This window comes from Mauremys reevesii, linkage group 3, assembly GCF_016161935.1.
Source record: "Mauremys reevesii isolate NIE-2019 linkage group 3, ASM1616193v1, whole genome shotgun sequence".
Taxonomy (NCBI): domain Eukaryota; kingdom Metazoa; phylum Chordata; order Testudines; family Geoemydidae; genus Mauremys; species Mauremys reevesii.
The window spans coordinates 9,533,578-9,546,369 of NC_052625.1; the positions used below are offsets into that span (position 1 = coordinate 9,533,578).

A 12,792-nucleotide genomic window follows, 5' to 3' on the forward strand; every position below is an offset into this window, starting at 1 on the left:
GTAGGATGGTCTCTACTCTGAGCACAGCCAGGCTTTGTTTTGGCTTATATGGCAGGTGCGCGGGAGCATTTCTCAGCCAGCTGCATTAGCGCTGTTGGCCTTCCCCAAAGCAGTGGGTGCTAAGGAGGGATTTGAATAAAGAGAAGGTGGTGGCCTGGGGCAGCATGGGCAAAAAACCACAAAGATTTAAGCGTGGAAAGAAAACAAGGGGTGTGGTGAAGCAGCAGACAGCGGTGCTGCAAAAGGAGTGAGGACTCAGTGAAGATTTAACACCCGATGGAACCTGCAGTGATCCTGGGGCATTGTAGCCTTTGAGCCTATAAAGCTGTCTGGAGAATTGTTCCCACCATCTGGTTTTGCTGTTCCTCTTACCAGCAGCTCTCTTTCCCCTGTGCTGTGCTTGTGAATACAGCTCCTTCACCTGTGGGGGTGGTGCTCACCGTCTGGCTCCCTCTAAGGATGGGGAGTTCTCACCTACCTCTGTTATCTCTCTGCAGGAGCAGGGAACGCTCTTGTTCAGTTTTTGCCTGCTTCCACTTGGCTTCTCGTTCTGATTGCACAGAGCAGGCCAGGCTCTTCAATCCACGGGTGACTGCAACAAAATTACTTCTAAGACCAACCGAGGTCAGTTGGCCTCCACTGTGCCTCTGGCTTGTACTTTGCCTCTGAGAGCTTTGTGAGGCAACAGAGCTCACTCAGATGTGACACACAGGCTCTCAGTAATTGCTTCATTTCGAGAGAGGTGCCAAGGCATTTGGTGAATGGGAATCCGCTCTCAATACTGTAGGCACTTCTGTGCAAGCAACATGGCTTAGAGTTTGCTGGAATGAAAGGCTTTTTTTCTGAGGGGTCCGTGCCTCATGTGCAAAACGAAATTGGGGAAAATTTAAAGGAGAACTTACTTAAGCCACGGGGGTTTTGACCTGGCTTTTCCATTCAGGATGCTATTCTGGTGCATAGAAAGGCTGTCCACACGTCTCACTAGAGGAAATAACAGACACGAAAGAAAAGGGAGCTGCTCCTTTTACATTGAATGTGCAAATTGCAGCCAGCTCTATGCATTTAGCCAATCAAGCCATGAGCTTAGGCTGTCTCTCCCCTCCCGCTGCGACTGTTTTACGACAGGTAAGAGGTCACAGCACATAGCGCTGCAGAGATTCTAGGCAGCACTGCCAGGTCGCTGTAACGTGGAGAGATTCGGAGGATGACCTAAGTTACACTGAGGGTTTCCCCAATCTCCACAACTGTCTAAAATCAACTGTATGCAAAGATGGCTTAAAGCCATCAGAAGCCTCCTACTCTTGTGTTGCGAGTTCTGTGCTCTGCTTTTCACAGAATATTTACACTGCCAAAAAAAACCCCATGGCAGTGAATCTCAGAGCTCAGATCGATGGACGCGGGCTCCTAGGACTCGCACTACAGGGCTAAAAATTGCAGTGGAGAGACATTCCCACGCGGGCCCAGGCTCCGAGACGCCTCCCTCCTCACCAGGTTTCAGCCAAACCCAAACATCTTCACTGCTGTTTTTAGCCCTTTCACCTGGATCAGCTGACTCAGGCTCTCATACTTGCTGCCCCGGGTCTTTTTTTTTGTGTGTGTAGTGTAGACTTACCCTTAGAACAGTGGTTCTCAACCTATCTACCATTGTGGGCCACAGATGCAGCTCTCTGTGTGTTATGTGGGCCACATTCACACAATATATAGATTATCTGTATGGCCCTGAGGATGTCACCTGGGCCTCAGATGTGTGCTGACTGGGCCATGGGTTGAGCACCACTGCCTTAGAGGGATAGCGCAGAATCTCACCCTTACTGGGTTACTGGGGCAAGCTTTTTAGTCAGGCTCATGCATTTCTCCTGTGCATGAGCTGATGGCTGAAATGTTCTTTCTACCATGCCCAGAATTTCCTGGTGGATGGGTACCTGATGGTCTGTATGCAACTCATTACCACAACTACCAGTAACACCGGGAACTTTTTTTAAAAAGTGAGACCATCCACAGCTATATTAGGCAAACCATTTGGAAGGGATATAAGCTCTCTTGCTTCAGATCATGAGCCAGCCTCTAACTGCCTGGAGTTGGGAAGAGGTTTCTTATATGGACAGATAATTACATTACAGGATTATTTAGTCCTTCCTCTGAAGCATCTGGCACACCTACTGTAGGCTACTGGATTAGAGCGTGTACTGTGATGATTCTGGATGGCAGTTCCCATTATACAATTGGAACATAAGCAAACTTTCTTTATCAGCCATTTCCTTATTGTGGCTGTAGGAGCGTAGCGACAAAGATTTGTCATATTCCATTATACAATTGGTCGTAACTTGGGCTACAGATTTGTCACCGCAGTCACGCAAAGGGTGAATTTGATTAAACTCCAAGGAATCTTGGCAATGGCTGTAAGAATACATCTGATTGGGCCCGAAACCTAGTGGCATTGTGCTAGTCTACGTCACTTGGATTTGTCCATCCACCCCTCAGGAAAAGGAGGAGCAGATGGGCCAACCCAGAGTGGCACTGCGACCCCATGTGCCAGGTCAGAACGCTGGCAGTGGGGAGCTGGACCCAGCCATGCTCTGGGTTTCAGCATCCAGCACTCCTACTATACTATTGTGTACTGCATTCTTTGGTGACCTTTCCATGACTTATCATTCCCCCCCCATACCTCTGCTGTGAAATTTACTAACAACAGCCATGCCAAAATCATACCCTCCATCATGACATTTCCCTCACTTTTAACACCCAGCTGACAGCAGTTGTACCTGTGGGCTGTTGTGGTAGCAAACTCCATAGGATGAGCAAGTGCTGTGCAAAGAAGTCTAGTCCCTTTTATTCCTGACAGCTCTTTATTCTAGTGCTCGCTATTATGCTGCTGTGGCTAAGGTGTAGAAACAGTTTCCTTATTTAAACCTTGTTTTCATACACTCTTGTCCTTACAAAACATTCATTTTTTAAAAGTGAAACTGTCCCTGGTTTGTGTGTCTAGGTGACTCTTTTTTAAAGTTCACACTTTGAGTCTTATTTGAGTTGAGAAAATGAAAAAGAATTGTCCTCACACTTTTATCCAAGGAAAACACCTCTCAACCTTATAACCTGATTTTTTTTTTTTTTTGCTATAAATGCATAGAGCTAGATCTACAAAGATATTTAGGTACCAAAAGTTGCAGATAGGCGTCAAGTGAGATTTTCATAAAGGGCTTAAGCAGGTTAGGCACAGAACTCCCATTGACTTTCAAGGGAGTTAGGCACCTAACTCACTTAGGCACTTCTGAAAATCCCTCTTGATGTCTATGCAACTTTTGGTACATAAATACCTTTGTAAATCTGGGCCGTGGTCTATCATGAGTGTACCAAATATATTGACAAATGTATTGGTTTGACGGTTAGGGATGTTTAAAAATGCATCATTGCACAAGCCGGGTAGAGAAATGTGTTAACTTTTAAGCAGCTCATGTGTCCATCCCAACTAATTGCCTCATGAGATGCCTGGACAACTAAAGTGATCTCAATCTCTGAGGACTTTTAACAGCTTTCAGAGGAAAAGACGGCATCCTTCTCAAATTCATAGATTCCCCAGTCCAGAAGGGACCATTGTGATCATCTAGACTGACAGGCTAAAGAACTCCCCCAAAATAATTCCTAGAGCAGATCTTTAAAAAAAATATTCCAATGTTGATTTTAAAATTACCAGTGATGGAGAACTCACCATGACCTTTGGTATATTGTTCCAGTATTAATCCAAAGGTTTGGCCCTAATTTACTACCCAAATTCTAGCAGCATTTCTTCAGCCACAGTGTATTTTGATTTATTCCCAGAGTTTTGTGCTGCCTGTGTTTCTGCATCATTATCTTTTTGCATAATTTTCCCAGTCCTTGATAAGATTTACTAATGCTGCACTCTGCCTAGAATGAAACACCTTTACTGTCCCTCAGTAAACAAGGTTGGTGCTCTTCTTTTCATGTCGTGGAAATCATAGCTGTGGGAATAGCATGACTGCCACTGCTGCTCAGCGTGTGCTTATTTTTTATTCATCCTGAACAGCAAGAAAATGCGGGATTAAAATAGTTGACAGGACACTGTACTTCTGACTGTTATCTTTGACATTTTCCATCCTCGTCTTGGATGTCACCGGAAGAAATACTGGAAAAGCTAGCAAAGCCCTGCAGTAAGCAGGAGAGAACTGGAAATGTTTGCACCCCGGTGTGCGCTTGCATTTTACCTCAGTGCTCCCCCTCCCCTTTCATGAGATGAGGACAGTGGTCCCCAACCTTTTTCGTCTGGCAGGTGCCAGACAACAAGCCACGGAGGACCGTGGCGGCGGATGAGCATCCACCGAAATGCCATCGAAATTCGGCGGCATTTCAGCGCCGACGCCGCTGGATGACACTGTTTGTAGGCAGCAAGCAGCGTCATCCAGAGGCGTCGCTGCCGAAATGCCGCTGAACTTCAGCGGCATTTCAGCGGATGCGCGTCCGCCGGCCAGTACGTGGGCACACTTAGATGCCCCGGTGGGCGCCATGGCGTCCACGGGCCCCGCGTTGGGAATCCTACCCTAGCACTACGTGTAGTAAAAGCTGGGGGTTGCGGCTTTAAAGTGTGGGGTTAATGCTGTGTCTCACCTAATGAATGTTTTTAAACTTTGGAGGCTCACTGGCTCAGAAACATTTGTTTTGTTTTCTTTTTATTTGTGGTTTTCATTTCCCCGAACGTGTGGCTTTGTCAAGCATTTTAATTTTAAATACATTTTTAAAAGAATGGAAAAAGGAAATCTTGGAAATCATTTGATGATATGAACAGTGATGTGAAATAGGTAAGTCACTGAATTGCAGATGGAATATAGGCACTGCGATGAACCCGTTGTTTTGCAGCTCTACTGTATGTCAGCTTGAAAGTTTGTCTCTTTCACCTTGAGAATTTGGTCCAATAAAAGATATTACCTCAGCCACCTTGTCTTACAATATCCTGGGACCAACGTGGCTACGACAACCTGGAAAACAACAATGTTCTAATCTATTACTGTTTTCCCCCTTTGAACTACAGAACGCAACAGGAGTTTTGAAATGTCTTCCTTTGTGGAAACCAAAGGGCTTGAGCAGCTCACGAAGTCTCCAGTGGAATTTGTGGAGTATCCTTGGCATTCAGAAAGATGCATTATGTGCTTTTGTAAATCTGAGTAAGAGCTGTTATGGTTCTTCATTGGGCTTTGGAGACATGAGTTTGGGAAATTTGGAACCTACCCTAACTTTGTTAACTTGATTACCTCTTCCATTAGCAAAGAGAGGTGGCATCTGATGAGACCTCACTGAGCTTTGAGAGTGGATTCTTGTGATACAGATTAGGGGCAAAAGGAAACATCTTAAAATACAGATTGAAGGTCTGGGGAGGAAGAGTGAGTCAAATCATTAGTGAGCATGTGAGAAAACAAAGCAATGGTACTTTGTTATATAAAATGATAGAAGATAAATTGAAATAAAGGACAATTTGTCAGAGAGAGATCATCTGGGTAACTCAGTACTTTGCATAGTCATATGGGAGATCTGAGTTTGATTCGTGGTCACAGTTGATTACCAGGAGCTAGCTACACTGATTTATTTTTTGGAGAAAAATAACTAAAGGGGAGTCCATTTCGGTTTAACAACTCTCAGTGTATGTCATTGTCTCTTTTGAAGCCTCAATTCACAAAGAGGGATCCAGGTACAATATGGCTTTACGGAACATTAACTGAGAGCGACTTCTACATCCAGACTGCAATGGTACTTTGTTATATAAAATGATAGAAGATAAATTGAAATAAAGGACAATTTGTCAGAGAGAGATCATCTGGGTAACTCAATACTTTGCATAGTCATATGGGAGACCTGAGTTTGAGTCGTGGTCACAGTTGATTACCAGGAGCTAGCTACACTGATTTATTTTTTGGAGAAAAATAACTAAAGGGGAGTCCATTTCAGTTTAACAACTCTCCGTGTATGTCATTATCTCTTTTGAAGCCTCAATTCACAAAGAGGGATCCAGGTACAATATGGCCTTACGGAACATTAACTGAGAGCGACTTCTACATCCAGACTGCAGTATCTTCCCATATCCAAAATTTGTGGAGTGGCCATTTGAAGCTCAGGCTCACTACATCAGTTTACTCACCATTGCTTTCGCTATGTGGAGGCTAGATCTGAAACTCATGTGAGGAGAGCAATTACTTCTTAACTCGGCTTTCCACAGTCCAGCTCTGGTTAGTTTCTGTAGAGGCAATTTAGGATCATATTAGATTATTTACTGTGTAACTGAAGTTACAAATATATTGTCCTCTAAGATCCACACTTGCCCATGCGTTTCCCTTGCTTCTTTAGAGTCTGTTAGCCCTCACAGGAACAAAAGGAAAGTATGTCATGTATCATTTTATAACCTCAACTTAGACACCTGAGTATGTGTACAGGCTAGCCGCCCTCCCAAGAACGTGAATCTGTGGATGTAGTATGTTTGGAGAACTCCACTAAGGAACCTACTGTTGTTCTGTAAAGAGCATCTACATTTAATGACTGAAAGTATATATAGTTATTATGCCAAATGTTCTGTATCTTAACCACTCACCACCTAGATATAACAAAAGACAGCTTAGCAGGATTTATCCAAAGGGAACACGTGTAGATTCCTCAAACTACATGCCACAAGTCTTCTGGAATGCTGGCTGTCAGCTGGTTGCTCTTAACTTCCAAACTGTAGGTAAGTCTCAGCTTTTTCTTGGTTTACTGGGCTGTACTTGCCACTTTTTTAATAGGTTTTGTGATTGGAAGCCAAGAGAGTTGTTTTGTTCAACAAAAGATGTTGGGCTCTTGACCAGTTCTAGGAAGCTGTTTGTTCATTCCTACCACTGAACCCAAGTTATTCTCAAATTCATTAGCATATTACACTGTAATTCAACATGCACACAGTGATCATCTTAAAGAGCCGTCATTTACCAACCATTACCATATTGCAGTTTCTGAAATGTCAAAATGGTTTTCTGTGTATTGGAAAAAATAAAAGTATCTCATATGTAGTCCTGCAAATATTTGCCTGTTAATAGCAGCCCCTTTATGTTGTGTAATGAACTGAAAATATAACTAACTTTCCCTCAGTCTCCAGAGATAATTATTATAAATCATTTTTATTGCAATAACACCTGGATTCAACTGTTCTTGGCACTGTACATAATGACAAGGCCAGATTTTCGTAGGCGGGCCCAATGGGTGCATCCCGTGAAATGCATGCTCGCTGTTCCCACAAACACCTGAATGTGTGTGCACAAAAGGGAAATTTTACATCTAGGTGCCTACGTCTCAATGAAAGTCAACTAGGGTTGCCAACTTTCTACTCCCACAAAACTGAATACCTTTAACCCGCCCCTTTTCCAAGGCCCCACCCCTCAGTCGCTCGCTCTCCCCATGCTCACTCACTGGCTCATTTTCACCTGGCTGGTTCAGGGAGCTGGGGTATGGGAAGGGGTGAGGGTTCCATCTGGGGGTGCAGGCTCGGGGGTGGGGCCATAAATGAGAGGGTCAGGGTGCTGGAGGGGGTTCCAGGCTGGGGCAAGGGATTGGGGTGCAAGGGGTTGGGGTGCAGGGGGGTGTGAGGGCTCTGGTTGGGGGTGCTGACTCTGAGGTGGGGCTGCAGATGAGGGGTTTGGAATACAAGAGGGTGCTCCAGGCTGGGATCGTGGGGTTCAGAGGGCAGGAGGGGGATCAGGGCTGGGGCCCGGCCCTGGGAGGGAGTCAGGGGTACAGGCACCGAGTGGTGCTTTCCTCAAACAGCTCCCGGAAGCAGCAGCATGTCCACCCTCTGGCTCCTACATGGAGGCGGGTCAGGCGGCTCTGCGTGCAGCCCCATCCACAGGCGTGGCCCCTGTAGCTCCCATTGGTTCCCAGCCAATGGGACTTGCAGGGGCAGTGCTTGGGGGTTGGGGCAGCATGCGGAGCCCCCTGGCTGCCCCAATGCATAGAAGCCGGAGTGGGGACATGCTGGCTGCTTCCCAGAAGCTGCGAGGCGTGGAGGCTAGCAGGGACCCTGCCAGACCCGCTGTGCAGCAGCACCAACCAGATAGTCAACCACCCAGTCAGCAGTGCTGACCGGAGCTGCAAGGATTCCTTTTTGGCCAGGTGATGCAGTCGAAAACCAGACATCTGGTCACCCTAAAGTCAACAGGACTTAGGAGCCTAACTCACTTTTGAAAATGAGACATAGCCATCTAAGTCACTTAGGCTCTTTAATGCTGAGCCGGGCAACACCTAAATACCTTTAAAATCTAGGCCTTAGGCTCTTTTGAAAATGTTACTCCACATCTTCTGGAACATTTCTAGAGAATTGTGTGAGTGAAACTTCAGTCTTTCAGTGAAAGATTTCCTGAAACCTAGGTCTAAGTGACAGCAGTGCTCAAGAAATAGCTGTTTATTCACATTGCGCTTAGTCATATTACTGCAGCTGTACTTGTTTTTGTATATTTGATACTTATTCCTCATGATATTTTTATTGCTTAGATTTGTCTATGCAAATAAACATGGGGATGTATGAATATAATGGCAAAAGTGGTTACAGGCTAAAGCCAGAGTTTATGAGAAGACCGGACAAACATTTTGACCCATTTACTGAAAGTATTGTGGATGGAATAGTAGCCAACACTTTGTCTGTGAAGGTATGTACACAGTTGTTGAAAATTCTTTTTCTGTTAGAACCTGGACATATTTCTGTTTTATCTGGAGCCCTGACCGATCTTCTTTAGGTGTGTACACACTGAAGGGACGCTCATTACCAGCGCAGCCTAGTGGTCAGGCTGGGGTGCGGCAGGTTGTCTTCTGGGCATCTCCCTTTCTTACTGCTGCTTCACCCTGCAGTCGTCTGTCTTTCTGATGACTCCGCCCTCCAGCCAGGTCATGTATTAAAGTCTGACCCTTTCAGGATATATATAGAGTCCAACAATGGGGGAGCCTTCAGGATTAAGCAGGATGCTCAGGACTCTACCCCTTGGGTCAAGATCTCACAGCCCAGACCTTTTTATCTTCAGGGACTTCTCCCCCTCAGCTAAGTTCCCCGCTTCTGTAGTTGCCCCTCCACAGAGGTTTGTAGGGAAGCCCAGGCCCACCCTGTCAGCTGGGCTCCGATCCAGGACCCAGTGGTAGGCGCTAAATCCTGCACCCTAAAATGCTATGCAGCTGTCTCTCTGGGTCACTTCCTACCAGGCCCCTCTCTTCCCACCAGCTAAAGTAAAGAACTAAAACATAAAAATAAAGTCTTTGGCCTTCAGAGAGTCACAGGTCCCTTCTCTGTAGGCTCGGTAAGGTCACCATCACCAGGTCTCAGGCAGTAAGAGCTCCATGGTGCACCTTCTCACAAGCTTAGAGTATAGGTCAGCTCACCTCCACAGCCTGCCTGCCAGTGCCACTAAGCGACTGTGTTCCCCTATGTAAGCTCTTCCTCCAGCCTGTGTGGGTGATGCAGGTGTGGTGCAGCAGAGTCCCCTGGGCCCAGGGCATCTCTTTAACCTGTACCTTTCCAGGATGGGGTTTGTACACCCCATCACAGGTACCAACCGCAGTGAAGGTGCGGCATCACAGGCTTCAGCATAGCCTGTACAAGCCTACCCAGAACCCTGGACACTTCCATGGACAGCTAGCCCCCACTAAAGTCCATCCTGCCATGGCTACCCTATTGGTGCTCACTCTAGCCAGATTAGAGCTAACTCATGTCTACATGTGCTGCAGTCACATCTCCAATTGCAGTGTAGATATACTGTAAATTGAGACAATGAGATACATTTAATTTGTAGTGGGGCATAGTTAATTTTTAAACTCCACGGTATCTAAATTCCTAAAAAAACAGATGCTCAAATTTTGAAGGAATATTGCCTATTAAGTAAATTTTCTTGTGTTTTGTTTTTAATTTCCTTTCCAATCTCTTTTCGTTTCCATCACATAAGACTTACCAGGAAACTGATGTAGCTAAGAAGAGGTTGAAGATTTTTAAGCTTTTGTTTATGAGGTGCTGTATTTCAAATCGTGTAACCTTAAAAACATCCCTAGTCCATGCTAAATGCTAACTTGCACTGAGATGACCAACAGAGCATGCTGCATAGTGTAAATTAATACAGCAATAGGGTTGTTTTTGCAATGAGATCAGGAAGTTATAAAAGTCATGGTTTCATACCCAGAGTTACAAAAACAATTTATTTCATTAATAGATCTACTCAGCCAAACAATCTCCTCTGTCCAGAAGCCACCCACAAAATATCCTGTTTTGTTCACTAGGAGGAAACTGATATCCACCTTGAGGCTTCAGGCACAAGTCAGCTGTGGCAAAGCTGTGCTGTGAGGGCATGTGTGAAAGAGGTGGCTCGCAGCTTTGGGATCACATCTAAATGGAGGTCATTCAGGAGCTCTCGGGAGATGCTCAGCACTTTGCAGGAATGAGTCCTTAAGAGCAATGTGGCAATTGCCAGAAGTTGGCTCCTTCTGACTGTCCAGTAGCGATTGTGCTAGTTGTGATGTCATGGCATGGTACATGCTGAGGCCTCACAAATGAATGGGAGCTGGCATACTTGGGGCAAATCCAAGGTTCTTTAAGATACCCTGACATTGGCTGAATATCCCTCTGCTCCTTGTTACTCAGGGAATTCATCAACAACCTTTCCAGTACCTCATATTTAAAAAAAAAAAAAAAAAAGTCTGGAAGGAGACAAAAACGAAATAAGCGCATCTGCTCTTTTATCATTGCCTTTGTTGCAACATCACTACACATAGCTCTGGTGTTACTTTATCTTTTTCTTTACCATAACGTTATGTTAGAGTCCTGTATTTGCAATATTAGAGAATGCTTGTTTTGAGCTTTGGGTTTCTTTAGGAGGGAAGTATACCATCACTAGAAAGACTGCAGCCTGAATTTCAGCCAGAAATTTCAGAATCCACTAAGCTGTCTTTATTAGTCACTTACAAATGCGCCTCTCCTGTTTTCTAGATAATTTCAGGTCAGTTTCTTTCGGATAAAAAAGTTGGTACTTATGTAGAAGTAGACATGTTTGGCCTGCCTGTGGATACAAGACGAAAAGCTTTAAAGACAAAGACCTCTCAAGGCAATGCTGTTAATCCTGTATGGGAAGAAGAACCCATAGTATTTAAGAAGGTTGGTGTGATGTTTATTTCCCTACAGTGCATAGTGATTATTTTATTGCTTTCCACTAGATTAATTTTGTGTTTTACAGAAAATCAGAACGATTGCATTTGCTGAAGAGATAGTTTAAGAGACTCTGAAACAGCTATCCTGTAGAACCCGCCCCTGCTTCAATGAAATCAAGCCAGCTCCTACTGAAATCAGTCAACTGCTGTAACTTTGTTGGCTTCATTGACACAAGATTGGGCCTCTGTACATACAAGGCAAAAATTTCCGAGGTGCATGAAACCCAGTTTTGTTGCTGCATCAAGCATTGCATTTAGGAGCCAAAGTCTCATTTACAAAGTGATTTAGGCACTTAGGAGCCTAGCCTATTGACTGTCAATGGGATTTTGATGCCTAAGTGCCTTAATCCCTTTTGATTAGAAGATTTAGGTTCCTAAGTCAATTAGGTATTGCAATGCTGAGCGCAGCAACACCTAAATACCTTTAATAATCTGGGATCAGATGACTTAAGAACCTAAATCCCATTCACTTACAATGGGATGTAGGCTCTTGAGTTACTTAGGTGCTTTGGAAAATTTTACCCAGAGTACCCAATCCTGAAAAGTCAATGGGAGCTGAGGGTGCTAAGCATCTTTCAGAATCATGCCCCTGCAGCATTGGTATCTCACAGTGCTTTATAAATGGGATTGCAGACAATTTCCTAAAGAGAGCTGTAGTATTGTCTATTTTTAGTTTACTGGATAATGCAATTAATTAGTCTTGGATCAAGTAGAGAAGCTGCCTTTTCCTGACGTCCCATGACAGCAATTAAAGTTCATGGAGGCACTTACAGAGGCAGTGCCTGAAACTCAGCTTTCTAGGAGTTGCAGGAGGGCTCCCTCACCTGAAGGCTCTGTCTGCAGATCTCCTTCCCTTTGGCGTTCTGCCGGGGCTGGATTCTGCAAACAGCACTAGCATTTTGTTGTTGTTGTCGTTGTTCTCATGGGCCTTTAATTAATATATTTTATTTTTGTTACCGGTTTTACCATAATGTTTGGGAGCCTCCAGGCTCATACCGGGCCTGGATTATTATTCTGAGTGATTTGAAGATTAACTCATATAATCTGTTGTTAGTGGGCGGTTAAACTAAGTGCCTACATACTTTTAGGTGAAATATAAACATCCAGTAAATAAAACACTGATTTCCACGTAGTGTGTTCTGAGAAAATGATGCCTGTTTAAGCAGCCTTACAACACATATGTTTATTTATACATGGCTTCTCTACGACACTGTAATGAGATATGAGGCATATTTTTTACAGTACCATTCGGTTGGGTAGGAATTAAGGTAGGGTCTGTTACTTGTGGGATTTGGGCCTTTACTAAAATTTAAGACAATGTAAGAATGTTCATTCAAAGCCAAGCACGGTTTTGGTTTCCAATAGGCCTTGTTCTGGGACATGGACAGTCCAGACTCCTGGGTCCCTGTTCTTGTGAGCAGAAAAGGTCCAGTGGCACAGAGCTTTTGAGGATGAAATCAGAGACTGCCTTTCTAGGACTCTACCCAAGCAAGCAAGCCCTTCTGTCTGATGGCCTGCAGAAAAACCAGCCGTGGGTCATGGCCAATCTAACAAAAGACTACATCCCACTGGAGAGCCCTGTAGGGTTAATAT

At 44.6% G+C, this 12,792-nt stretch overlaps 1 protein-coding gene across 3 annotated transcripts in view; it reads left to right on the forward strand.

The window, feature by feature from the left end:
- PLCB1 (phospholipase C beta 1) overlaps positions 1-12,792 on the forward strand; it is a 627,028-nt gene that overhangs the window by 492,085 nt on the left and 122,151 nt on the right. For all 3 annotated transcript variants that reach the window (XM_039531329.1, XM_039531330.1, XM_039531331.1), the window contains exons 17-20: positions 5,042-5,126; positions 6,597-6,721; positions 8,512-8,666; positions 10,982-11,146. In XM_039531329.1, coding sequence (XP_039387263.1) covers positions 5,042-5,126; positions 6,597-6,721; positions 8,512-8,666; positions 10,982-11,146 — 530 coding nt within the window. The remainder of the gene's footprint in view (positions 1-5,041; positions 5,127-6,596; positions 6,722-8,511; positions 8,667-10,981; positions 11,147-12,792) is intronic.